This window comes from Narcine bancroftii, chromosome 5, assembly GCF_036971445.1.
Source record: "Narcine bancroftii isolate sNarBan1 chromosome 5, sNarBan1.hap1, whole genome shotgun sequence".
Lineage (NCBI taxonomy): Eukaryota > Metazoa > Chordata > Chondrichthyes > Torpediniformes > Narcinidae > Narcine > Narcine bancroftii.
The window spans coordinates 139,152,525-139,165,733 of record NC_091473.1 but is presented as its reverse complement, the minus strand read 5'-3'; the positions used below and the strand labels follow the sequence as shown (position 1 = coordinate 139,165,733).

The 13,209-nt window shown below is 36.6% G+C and overlaps 1 protein-coding gene across 10 annotated transcripts in view; it reads right to left on the bottom strand.

Moving 5' to 3' along the window:
- The window catches only part of hfm1 (helicase for meiosis 1), a 197,843-nt gene that overhangs the window by 90,063 nt on the left and 94,571 nt on the right, over positions 1–13,209 (bottom strand). For all 10 annotated transcript variants that reach the window (XM_069939173.1, XM_069939172.1, XM_069939178.1 and 7 more), the window contains 5 exons: positions 10,672–10,805; positions 4,098–4,145; positions 2,566–2,646; positions 2,378–2,469; positions 121–227 (listed from right to left, as the gene is read on the bottom strand). In XM_069939173.1, coding sequence (XP_069795274.1) covers positions 121–227; positions 2,378–2,469; positions 2,566–2,646; positions 4,098–4,145; positions 10,672–10,805 — 462 coding nt within the window. The remainder of the gene's footprint in view (positions 1–120; positions 228–2,377; positions 2,470–2,565; positions 2,647–4,097; positions 4,146–10,671; positions 10,806–13,209) is intronic.

Genomic DNA, 13,209 nt, shown 5'->3' with positions numbered 1-13,209 from the left:
AGGCTGCTTGTTTGTGGAAATGTAATTCTTATCTTTGTTAAGTGTATATATACACACATATATATATATATATATCTCTTATACACTGTTGTTAAAGCATCTATGAACACCTGACATTACCTGATGGTGATTCTATTTTTGTCTTTGTTCAGAGTATTAAGAATCTTCTTCTCATTGATTCTTAATTGAATATCTGCAAACTCTTTGCACCTGGAGATTAATGTGACCTACAATATATTTTGCAAGATTTAAATGATCTCAAAATATATGTTTTGATTACCATGCCATACAAAATTTACAATTGCATCTATTTTATTTTTCAGGCTATTCATTAACAAAGTGACTATTTTGGCTTATTATTTCAAATATATTAAAGAATGATTTTGCCATCTTAATCTATTGTGCTGTAGGAGATCAGTCATGATTTAATTAAATGCCAGAATACACTTTAGAGAATTAATAGCCGATGGCTATCATCCTTATTCCCCTTGAAATTCAATGCAATTTTTACTAATGTTACAGCTTTTGTATGTCAATAACCCAAATGGCATAAACATTGTTTTCCTGTAAGCGGTCAGAAAATAATCTGCAATTTATTTCCACTTCAGATTAACTGAACACTAAATAAATACAGTAGTATAAATTTCCAAAGATATTAAAGTTATGAGCACATTTTAATCCTGAATTGTATAATTAGTCACAACTATAGAGATAAAATTGTCATTTATTTAAGATGACCCAGAGTCTCTGCAAAGCTGCCTATCATCTATGCCTGCAGGTTATCTGAAACATGTCAATTTCACAAACCTCTGCAAAGAAGCCTTCCCTGAGCTGATCACTTAGATTCTGATCATAAATTGACATCAGAAACTGTTCACGTTTTTGAAAAACATTAAATTATGCTTAGGCTGAACTATCTGCTAATGTTAGTGAATATTTTTGGCATTAACAAAAATTCTATCATGCAGAAGATTTTAGAATGTAAATGAGTTACTAAAAATGAAAATTACTTTTAATTAAAAAATTATAACACTTAAAATCACCATTTGGATCAATTTATTTAAATATAACTTGCCTCTAAACCTTAGCATTTTTGCTATCAACAGAAATTAATGGTCACAGAGCCATAAAGGATGGAATAGGCTGATTGGCCAACCTTGTCCATGCCGAAGAAGTTGGCATTCCTGGCAAGTGCCATTTATTTGCATTTGATCCACTTCCTATCGTCTGACTAATTATCTTTTGAACTTTGTAATTATACCCATAAATGTAAGTGTCTCTTTCAATCTGGCACTGGGTCCAGAAAAGGTTGCCCAAGATTTAAATCTGGCAGAGGTTAATTTTGAAATACTATTGGAGATTTCCCAATAATGTCAATGTCTCAACAATAGGAAGGGAAAACCAGAGGTGTACATTGCACTGAATGTTGGGGAATTCAAGGTGGAAAGGGTGAGCAAATTTAAATCTTGGGCAACCTTTTCTGGACCCAAACACTAAGGTCGTGTGAAGAAAGCATGTCAGTGCCTCTATTTCCTCAGGAGTTTGCAGAGGTTTAGTATGACATCAAAAACCTTGGGACAGTTACGTGAGAGTCCCAAACAAAGCTAAAAGAAGTAATTCTGCACAGAACTGTCAGCTCCATTTGGAAATACCAGGCCAATGTCTTAGATTGTTGTCTTCTATTTCTTCATTGTTGGTGATCCCTTTACTGAGTCCGTACTGATTATCAAGTACCTATATATGCTAATCTCACACCCTTCCCATTTTATTGTCCCATATCACTGTTCCCTCCAGTGATCAATCAAACAGGATATTCATTTAAACTTTAAATTTAGACATCTTGCATGGTAGCAGGCCATTTTTGCCCCACGAGCCCGTACCACCCAATTACATCCAATTAACCTACAACCCCGGTACATTTTGAATGGTGGGAGGAAACCAGAGCACCTGGAGGAAACCCATGCAGATACGGGGAGAACTGCATTGCGCTAACCACTGTGCCACCCCTGAGGTTTCTGAGGTGTTTAACCCTTGAACAGATAAAAGCTAAAGAGAAATGAAAGCATTCAACTACAATCACAGAAAATGAAAAGTTCCATATCAAACCTGGATCATTAGACTCGTGCAGGATCAGCAATACCAGCTATGTTACTATGCAACGTCTTATAGATTTAAATTTAAATTCCTCAGTCTCAGAATAGAATGTTTTGGATTTTTGTCTCTATATAGATAGCCAACACCCTTGTTATTAACTCAGTAACTTAACCACTATGGTACTGCACTTGTTTTTTTAACAATCTGCAACATGAAATAAACAATTCAACATGTCAAAACCAATTAAAACATTTGAATATTTTGTTAAGAATTAGCAAATTACCAGTTCAGTTAGAGTTTCATTTCCACTGACCAAGAAAAAGAGTTTCATTGTTTCAAATGCCATGGAATAGCGGGCCATTAATTTCCCGGTTTCTATTAAGGAAAGTTTTATAAACGAAAAAAGTTATTATTTTTTATTCCTCATCAACAGAAGCTTTGTTAAATTTACAAGGAAATGTACATTTTCACCTGTAGGTTTGAAATTGATCTCTTCGTCCATTCTTAGCAAACCAATAGAAGACAATGCTTGCAAATTCTTCAAGCATAGTTCTGTTTCAATCATAAAAAAAACTGTCTTTTATTACTATATATTGATGTTTCTGAAATCTTCTGAATAAACTATTTTCATTCATGCACAGATATCACTTTAGCACTGTAAATATGGCTATTTTTGATATAATAATTTGGAAATGGGCCATACCAGTGTACCCTAATAAAGGTCCACCCTCTTATAATGAATGTTAGAAATTAGGCACATCCATACATCAACAATGACAAAGGCAATGACAAGGTAGTTTACATTCTTGTTATAAAAGAAAATTGACACTGAGCAACACAAGAACAGTTAAGTGTTTCTAAATGAAGAAAGTAATGAGCAAATAAATCCAAGAATCTCCCGGGTGCCTAGCAATGGGCAGGCTGATGACAGCCACCTGGTGACCTGCTGACAGCCACCCTCCCTGCTGGTGACAGCCACCCTCCCTGCTGCAGGCACCTACCCTCCCCGCTGCCAAAACCTACCCTCCCCGCTGCCAAAACCTACCCTCCCCGCTGCCAAAACCTACCCTCTCCGCTGCGGACACCTACTCTCCCCGTTGCAGACACCTACCTTCCCCGCTGCTGAAGCCTACCCTCCCCGCTGCCTGACAGTCCCCCGGTGTGGGACTACGGGGCAGGGGTGGCCGACGGGGGACTGTCAGGCAGCGAGGAGAGGGCTGTCAGGCAGCGAGGAGGAGGCTGTCAGGCAGTGGGGAGGTGAGATGTCAGGCAGCAGGGAGACGTGAAAGCAGTGGTGAACCAAATGGAGCAGTCCGTGGGTGTAACTCTCAGGACTAATCTCAAATGCAATGGAATAGCGGGCACACGCCGGCCTTAGTCGCTGTGAAGGAGCATACTTGAAATAGGAGCACGGATTGTAGGAACGTTGATGTATCGTATAAGGTCACTCTACCAATGCAGTTCAGACTTGCAACAATAGTGATCATGGATAGGAGGGAATCTCTACAAGTTTAAAGGCTAGCAAATTTTCAGCATTATCAATAAATTTAAAAATGGGAGTGTAAAAGCTTTTTTTCAAACCACAACATCAAGTAAAAATTAACGCAACATTCCAGACGCTTAAAACTGTCAGATGGCTGCTCCTGCCCGGACTCAAGAGCTGGCTTTTGCTCTGCAGCCCCTCTCCCCGCTTCAAATCTTTCAGGTGGCAGAACACCTCCTTCAATGCTGCCACCTGAACGTCCCTTTGCAGACACCCACAGCCTGCTCCAGAGCTGCATTCTCCAAGTGATTCCACCTGAAAGCAGCTAAACTAAAACAAATATAGTCCAATCATTATAGTTAGGGATTGTCCAATAAAGCTATTTGGAAAGAAGTTAGAAACCAAAAGGGAACAATCACTTTGATGGAACTGTGTTTTTGACGATCGGAATAACTTCTGATTTTTTTAAATGTTTCCTAGAAAGAGGGCTCTCTTAATGTCTATCAATGGGAAAGGGTACCTTGCAATTTTGCTTCAATTCCAGCTCTGTCAAGACCAGTAGCAAAACCTTGGGAAAAAAAAAGTTTACTCATTAGTAAACTTAAGATTTCACTTATCCATATACACATTACATTTAATTATTCAATCTTAGTAAAAATCTGAATTCTATTTATTTAAATTCCTTTCTCTGATGGCGAAGGAAGAAGTGTAATTCCGTCTTCCCCCAGTTGGTTTAATAAATACCCGAATTAAAATACTTTAAAAAGTCTTGAAAGTTTGCTCTGAAGTTGTCTGAATGTTAAAAGACTGCAATGGCTGCTAATACAAAGATATCAAAACACAAATTCAGAAGAAACTTCCTTTTAAGAGTACAGAAGAAATCAGGCCTACTTATCAAGTGGAATCCACGGAATCAATTGGACAGCCACCAAAGCAGCAACATACTTCAGCTCACTTAAGTATTACCCCGGTGCCCTCAGAAGATGGCGCTGGGCTTCCAATTTTTTCTTCTTATCTTGATCAACGTGCTCACGATATCGGGCGCACTGTAGATTTGCTAGAGTCTACAGTGTCGGGCTCGGTGCGTGACACCACTGCAGGTCCAGGCAGCGCAGAGGCTCGAGGCAGTGCGTTGGAAGATGCGCATGCGTGGGCCCCGGTGCTGCCAGGTATGCGCAGTGTGTTCCGGGTCCATGATCTTCTGGATAGGGTTTGGGCTGTCCGCGAAGTTGGTCGGCAACAGCCTGACCACATTGGGACTGGGTCTGTAGGCATGCAGACTAGAAACAAGGTGATAAAATTGATGGTAGAATCAAAAGAACAACAAGGGAAAACTTCTTTTCAAACTGAAGAAATGGAAGAAGAATCATTGACTGTTACTGAAGTGATAGAAGGTCGGCCTCAAGGAGAGACTCGTGACACTACTTTTGATGCTGTTTTTACAATTTTGGAATCTATAGCTCATCAAATGGGTAATATGTCAACACAAATGTCTACCCAGATTGATCATGGATTTATGAACATGACTGAAAAAATGAATAATATTTGTGAAGAAGTTTCTTCTGTTAAGAAAGATATTTCTGTTGTTAAAGCTGATGTTAATAGATGCTTGAATATGGTGGATACAGTTCAAGACAATTTTAAGAAAATGGAAGGTGCCTTTCAAGTTTGTAGAGAACAAGTGGATCGTAATAAAGAAAAAATAGAAAAAGTGGAAGATTTTTTTGTTGATGGGAAATTCAGAAGGACTTATTGAAGAAGATAGATTCTCTGGAAAATCAAAGCCGCAGGAATAATGTTAAAATAGTGAGAATTCCATAAGGAATTGAGGGTTCAGATCCAATAAAAAAAACCTTCCAGAAGGTTTGGAATTAGATAGGGCGCACAGAGCCTTAAGAAGCAAACTGGAGGTCAACATCCACGAGCTATTTTGATTCGTTGTTTACGGTATCAAGATAGGGAAACTATTTTGAGAGTAGCAGTCCAAAATGCACGTAGATATCAGTCTCCATTGATGGTACAGGGAAATAAGCTTTTCTTCTAACCAGATTTAAGTCAAGAAATTATTAAAAGGCGAAAAGAATTCAATTCTACTAAAGAGGTGCTTTAGAGGAAGGGTTATAAATTTTCTTTTAGATAACCTGCAGTTTTGAAGATTTTTTATGGTAATTTCCAATCACATTTTTTTGAGAGTGAGCGTGATGCTTTAATGTTCACCAATTCTTTGCCAGGCAGGGCTACTGAAAGGCATTCTTCACCTAAGAGGAAGACACCTGATAAGAAGAATGGAAAGACAAATATGTCAAAGACCTTGATTGACAAGCCTTGGGATTGAATTCACTGGGGCTGTGAGCTGACTTAGACTTATCATTTTATGTCCAGTTGGGGGGATGGATGTCGCTGAAGCTTTCGGAAGTTGTCTGCTACCTGTGGGGGAGTGGGGGGCGGATTTTATTTCTTTCCACACCCAGTTAAGTGGGGAGTTACTACTTTTGTAGTTTCTAAAAGCAAGCTTTACTTTGTTTAGGGAGGGGTTTAGTGGCTGTTTAATTTAGGGGCTATTTAGCAAGGGGAGTTTTAATTTTTCTTATTAAGGAGAGGTTTTTTGTGGATAGAAGGATTAGAAGGAGGGGTTTTTTTACTTTATTTTGATGTTTGAATTTTGCAACATTTAATGTGCAGGGTTTAAATAACCCGATTAAGTGTAGTTGTGTTTTAGCCTATATAAAAAAGATGAAAGTCGATATTGCTTTTTTGCAGGAAACTCATTTAACTGAAAAAGAACATTTGAAATTGAAGTGGGTCATGTGCTTTCATCTTCTTTCAATTCGAAATCAAGAGGAGTGGCAATCTTGATTCACAAGAAAATTCCATTTGAACTTGAATCTTTGGTGGAATCAGTTGGCCAAATTCTAATCATTAATTGTAAATTGTTTGCTGACTCATGGTCTTTGTTGAATGTTTATGCACCTAATGTTGATGACGAACAATTTGTGTCTGAAGCTTTTTTAACTTTAAGTTAAGCTAAAGAAAATATTTTGATGGGGGAGATTTCAATTGTGTATTAGATCCATTATTGGATTATTGGCAGGAGGGTTTGCTAAAGCCATTGGGGAGGGTTTAAACTAACTTTGCAGGGAGACAGAAATCATAATGAGAGCAAAGAAAATAGGATAGCAGTGAGTCAGGGAGCTACATCAGAGTAAGGAATTAATAGTACAGAAGTGGTCAAAAATGACATAAAGGAAAGGCAGGTGAGCAGACAGGAGAAAGAGCTGTTCAACAGGAATACAACTTATATGTCATCGATAACGAGCTTATGAACACTTAAATGCACATAGCATCAGAAACAAAGTGGATGATCTGGTTGCTCAGATTCATCTAAAAAGATATGACATTGTGGCCATTACTGAAACACGGCTCAATGAGGTGGGCGATTGGGAGTTCAATATCTGAGGATACACAGAGCATAGGAAAGATAGGGAAGAGGGTAGAGGTGGAGGGATGGCTCACATGATAAGAAATGACTTTAAATCAATAGAAAGAAGGGACATAGGGTCTAAAGTGGTAGAATCATAATGGATTGAATTAAGAAATGCCATGGGTAAAAAAATTATATTAGCAGTTATATACAGGCCCCAAACAGCAGCCGGGAAGAAGACTATGAGGTACAGATAGAAATATAAAGGGCATGTTGAAAAGATAATAACAAATTAATTATGGGAGATTTTAACATGGCAGGGAATTGGGAAGGACAGGAATTTACTGGATCACAGGAGTGTGAGTTTGTAGAAAACCTAAGAGATGGAATTTTGAACAGCTTGTGGAAAGCCCACCAGGGGATCAGCACTTCTAGATTGGGTCATGTGCAACGAATCTGTGGCCATTAGGGAGTTAAAGGTCTTAGAACCTCTAGCAAGCAGTGACCACAACATGGTCGAATTCAATTTCAAATTTGGAAAGTAAAAAACGTTATCGGATGTATTAATTTTTCAGTGGAATAAAGGAAAATTATAGTGGTATGAGGAAATGGCCAAAGTTCACTGGAAAAGCAAACTAATAGGAGGAACAGAGCAGTATCAGAAGATATTTTTGCAAATAATAAAAGGCATGCAGGATAGATATATTCCTAGAAAAAGGAAAGTAGTCATAGGAAAGATGATACCAATGTGGCGAACAAAAGAAGTTAAGGCCGAGATAAAAGCAAAGGGGAGGGCATATAAGGTAGCTAAAATTAGTGGGAAATCAGAGTACTGAGATTCCTTTAAAAAATTACAGAAAGAAATAAAAAAAGTCATAAGGAAAGAAAAGAGTTATGAAAGGAGATTGACAAACCATATAAAAAAAAGATACTAAGAGTTTTTTTAATATTTAAAGAATAAAAGAGAGACACGTGTTGACATAGGACCAATAGAAAACAATACTGAGGAAATTATAATGGGTTACAAAGATATGGCAGAAGAATTAAATCAATATTTTACATCTGTATTCACTGTGGAAGACATTAGTAATATCCCTGACAGACAGAAGCTTCAGGGAGTAGAGTTGGATACAGTTAAGATTACTAGAGAAATTGTGCTAGGTAAATTGAATGGATTAAAGACAGATAAATCTCCCGGACCGGACAAGGTACACCTGTGGGTTTTGAAAGAGATGGCTTTGGAGATCATAGATTCATTGGTGACAATCTTCCAGAAATCAATAGTCTCTGGCATAGTTCCAGGGGATTGGAAGGTTACGAATGTGGTTCTGCTGTACAAGAAAGGTGGGAAGCAAAAAAAAGGGAACTACAGACCTATAAGTCTGACGTCAGTGGTGGGGAAGATATTAGAGTCAATCCTTAAGGATGAAGTTATGAAATACCTGGAAATGCATGACAGGATAGGTCTTAGTCAGCATGGTTTTTTAAAAGGTAGATCATGCTTGACTAACCTATTTGAGTTTTTTTGAAGAAATCTCAGGTAGGATAGACAAAGGGGAAGCTGTGGATGTTATATACTTGGATTTTCACAACGCTTTCAATAAGGTGCAGCATTTTAGGCTGATTTTTAAAAAATGAATTTCAGGGACACTATTAGATTGGATAGAAAATTAGCTGATAGGCAGAAAGCAAAGGGTTGAAATTAAGGGATCCCATTCAGAATTGCTGCCTGTAACAAGTGGTATTCCACAGGGGTCGGTCTTGGGGCCACTGCTGTTTAAAATTTATATTAATGATTTGGATTGTGGACTAAATAGTTTTGTGGCCAAATCTGTGGATGACACCAAGATAGGTGATAGAGCAGGAACTGTTGAAGAAACTGTAAAATTGCAGAGGGATACAGACAGATTGGGAGACTGAGCAGATATATGGCAGATGAAGTACAATGTTGAGAAGTGTTTGATTCTACATTTTGGCAGTGGAAATAAACAGGATGGGGAGAAAATTCAATTCTCGGAGGTGCAAAGCGACCTTGGCATCCTTATGTAGAGTAATCTAAAAGTTAATGCCCAGGTAGGATTGTTAGTGAAAAAGGCAAATGCTATGCTAGAGGTATTCCAAGAGGTATAGTGTTTAAGAGTAGAAAGGTTTTAATGAGGCTCTATTGGGCACTGCTGAGACCCCATTTGGAGTACTGTGTACAGTTCTGGGCCCCCTATCTTAGAAAAGATATGATGTTGTTGGAAAAGGTGCAGAGGAGATTTACCAGGATAATTCCTGGAATGCAGGGACTGGAGTATGGGGAACATTTGGCAGCTCTTGGGTTGTACGCATTGGAGTGAGGGGGGGGGGGCGAAATCTCATAGAGCTATTTCGAATATTCAAAGATTTTGACAGAGTGAATGTGGATAAGATGTTTCCCTTGATGGGTGAGTCGATGGCAAGTGGTCATAGTCTTAAAATTAGAAGTTATCCAATCAAAACAGAGAGGACGAATAACTTCTATAGTCAGAGGATTGTGGATCTGTGGAACTCACTGCCACACAAAGCAGTGGAGGCCAGATCATTAGGAGTATTTAAAGAGGAAATGGATAGGTATCTCATTAGTAAGGGTATCAAGGGATATGGGCAAAAGTTGGTAATTGAAACTAGGGGTGAGTTTAGTTTAGCTTAGTGCATAGTCATGGAACAGACCCCATGGGCCTAGTGGTCTGCTTTTGTTCCTTTATCTTGTGATCTTGTGAAGACGAGTTGTGAGTTCTGAGTTCAGCCTGTTCAAAGCCCTTTGTGGTCCATACAAGAGGAAATGGATCGCTGTATAATATCTCACTTGAAATAAAGGAAACAAAAAGGAATTTTGTGGTGACCTGAAAGAAAAAGGTTACCATCTGGAAAACCCTGATGGGGCAAGTTTCTTCAGCACTGAAGTGGCTGATCGGAAGGAATCAGTTGTGTGTTTCTAACAAGCAACAAATCTCTCTCAAAACCAACAAGAACCTTCCTGAGTGGTAACCATTTACCTTTCAAGCACCAAAGCCTGGTGAAGATTCATAAATGTTAAATTCTGTGCACAGTATAAGAATTGCCTGATACCGATGAACTTGGAGGAGTGAGAATGGACTGTGAATCAAATAACTTTTCTGAACTTACACACATATTACATACTGGTGTGCTTAGAATTAGAAGGGGGTTAAGTTAGGTTAAATTAATAGTAATAAGTTAAAGTTTGATCCTGTTTTTATGTTTAAAGATAATTAAAAGAAACTTTTGTTTAAGTAACCATTTTTCTTGCTGAATTTTCTGCTGGGTTTTGGGGTCCTCTGAGCCTGTCACAACACTCATAGACTTTCTCCTAGGTTAGATGATTCCAGAACTAAAAGGCATAGGTTTAAGATAAGAGAATTGAGAATGAGGCCACATTTTCATGTGGAGAATAGTCTGTCTTTACAACAAAGTGCCATAGGCAGCTATAGAAGAAGGTATGATTTCAACATTCAAAAGGTTTAGATGAATATGGCCCAAATGCGGGCAAATAGGACAAGCCTAGAATGTCAATCTGGTTGGCATGGACAAATTTGGTTAAAGAACCTGTTCTATGCTATTTTGCACTATGACTATAATGAAAAGACAACATTCTGCAGCATTTTATGTGTTCATAAATATTAAATCTTACCATAATGAATTGGATTTTTAAGAGCTCTGATGTAAAGAAATGTTGATCGTATCCACTCCAAAGCCACATTGACATCAGTTATGGTGTTCAGTATTATCTCTGCATTCAAATGTTCAATAAGATGCTTGTGTAAACTACCAAAGAAAATAAATGTGAGATTTCAATATCCATCAATTTCAATACTTATTATCTAACACTTCCAGAAAAAAGGCTTTGGAAATATTTTGGAATGCAGAATTTGTATCTACCAACATCTGCATGTAACACCTGAAATTTAACCCAATTACAATAAAAATAATTAAATATCCAATGTTATATACAATGGGTCTTTGTCCAAGTTAAATTTCTGCATTATATTTAATTATCTATGCTTCTTAAATATAATTATTAGCAAAAATTAAAAATGCTTGGAATAAACTGGTCAGACAGTATTTGTAAAGCAAAGGAGATATTTTTATAAATGAGATACATTAAAAATTGAGAGCATGGAGATTTTCGATAAATTGGCTGAACAGCTAAGTCCCCAAGACCAGATGGTATACATTCTAGGATTTTGAGGAAGTGCAAGAAGAAATCATCACGGCATTAATCATAAACTTTCATTGCACTTTGAATATGGGAGTGCTGCCAGAAGCTGAGAGAGTGGAAAATTCCACTCCCTTTTTCTAAAGCTGAATTATGTTCTGCAATTATAGGTCAGTAAATTTTACCTCAGTGATATGAAAGTTTTTACAAACATTTATCTGTCACAGGATCGATAGTAATCCAAAGGATAATTAATTAATTAAGGAAAACAGCACAAATGTGTTAAGGACAAATGACAAACCAATTCAACAGACATTTTTGATAAGATAATGAATAGAGTCAATGAGGGTAATGCAATTGAAGTGATGTATGTTGCTTTCTAGAAGGCTTTGAGGAATTGAAATTGTAATTGATTGAAAAAGGTATTGTAATTTTGGAAAAATATTCATCTTAATACAGTTTACTCTACCAATTAAAGATCTAAAGTTTACATGCTTACCAACAAAGATGGAGCAGGTGACAATTGATAATATGAATACAAAGTTGGCAAAGTAAATGGCAACAAAGGGTTGTTGAAAATTATTTTTAGACTTGAGGGAGGGAAGTGTTCCCTAAGGATTAGTGACAGACTATTGCTTTCTTTGATTTATATTAATGATTTAAACTTGAAGATACAAGTCACATTTTCTAACTTTGTTGTCGATAAAAAATGGAATTTGGTTAACTATGAAGAGGATAGTGAGAAATTGCATCAAGATATAACCAGCTTTATTTATTTTAGTGATAGAACCCTTATCAGAATTAATACGGTCAGACGCTGATATTAAAGGTATTAAAGTTAATCAAGAGGAGTATAAAATAAATTTATTTGCAGACAATGTCTTGATATATTTGACTTATCCCTTGAATTTCCTACATTCATTACATTTTTGGTTGGAGGAATATGGTGAAATATCAGGTTATAAAATTAATTGTGATAAAACTGAAATTATGACTTTAGTGAGTGGAAATTATGTACAGTGTAAAACAGTTATTCAGTTTAAATGGCCAGATACAGGAATTAATTACTTAGGTATTTGAGTGGACAAAGATTTCAATAATTTGTACAAGTTATTTACTATTACTTAAGAAAATTATAGATAATTTGAATTGAATAGATGGAGCATCTTACCAATAACTTTAATTAAGATGAATATTTTTTTCCTAGATTACAATACCTTTTACATTCAATTCCAATTTCAATTCCTTAAAGATTTTTAAGGATTTATATATGAATATTAAAAAAATTATGGAATAGGTTTATTTGGAAAAATTAACTTGGAATTTTGATTTGGGAGGCTTGCAACTCTGTAATTTAAAAAATTATTATAGGGCTGCCCAGCTGAGATTTATTAATGCATTGTTTGACTTGAGAAAAAAAAACCCATCTTGGTACATATTGAACTCAATAAAATAGGAGAAATAAATTCACAAGATTTGTTTATAAATGGAATTCTGAATTGTTGACTGGGGTTAGAGATATGCCTATTTTGAAACAGAAATAGGTTTAGGAGGTTTATTGTCAAGGAAGACACCTTTAGCACAGAATGGATATTCCATTTTCTATAGATAACCAATCTTTAAAGATTTGGTCATGTCAGGGTTTTAAAAATATTGAAGCTTGTTTTGAGAAGTTAATTTTTGACCTTTGAACAAATGAAGAATAAATTTAATATATTTAATATATTTAATACCTTTTTCTGTTACTATCTAGTAAAGACCTTTCTGAATGAAAAATTTGGTACAAATTTGGCATGGCCAAATTGTAGTGAGACTGAATTGTTGATTTGTAACAGTAGTATATGTAAATTTATGTCTGCAATGTATGTTTTGTTACACAAGGGATCTTCTAAAGAAGGGATACACAAGTCAAGAGAGAGACAGTAAGTTGATTTGAATAGGCAAATAGATGAGCAAAATTGGATGGAGTTGTGTAGGGCTAGTATGACAAATACAATTAATGTAAGATAAAGA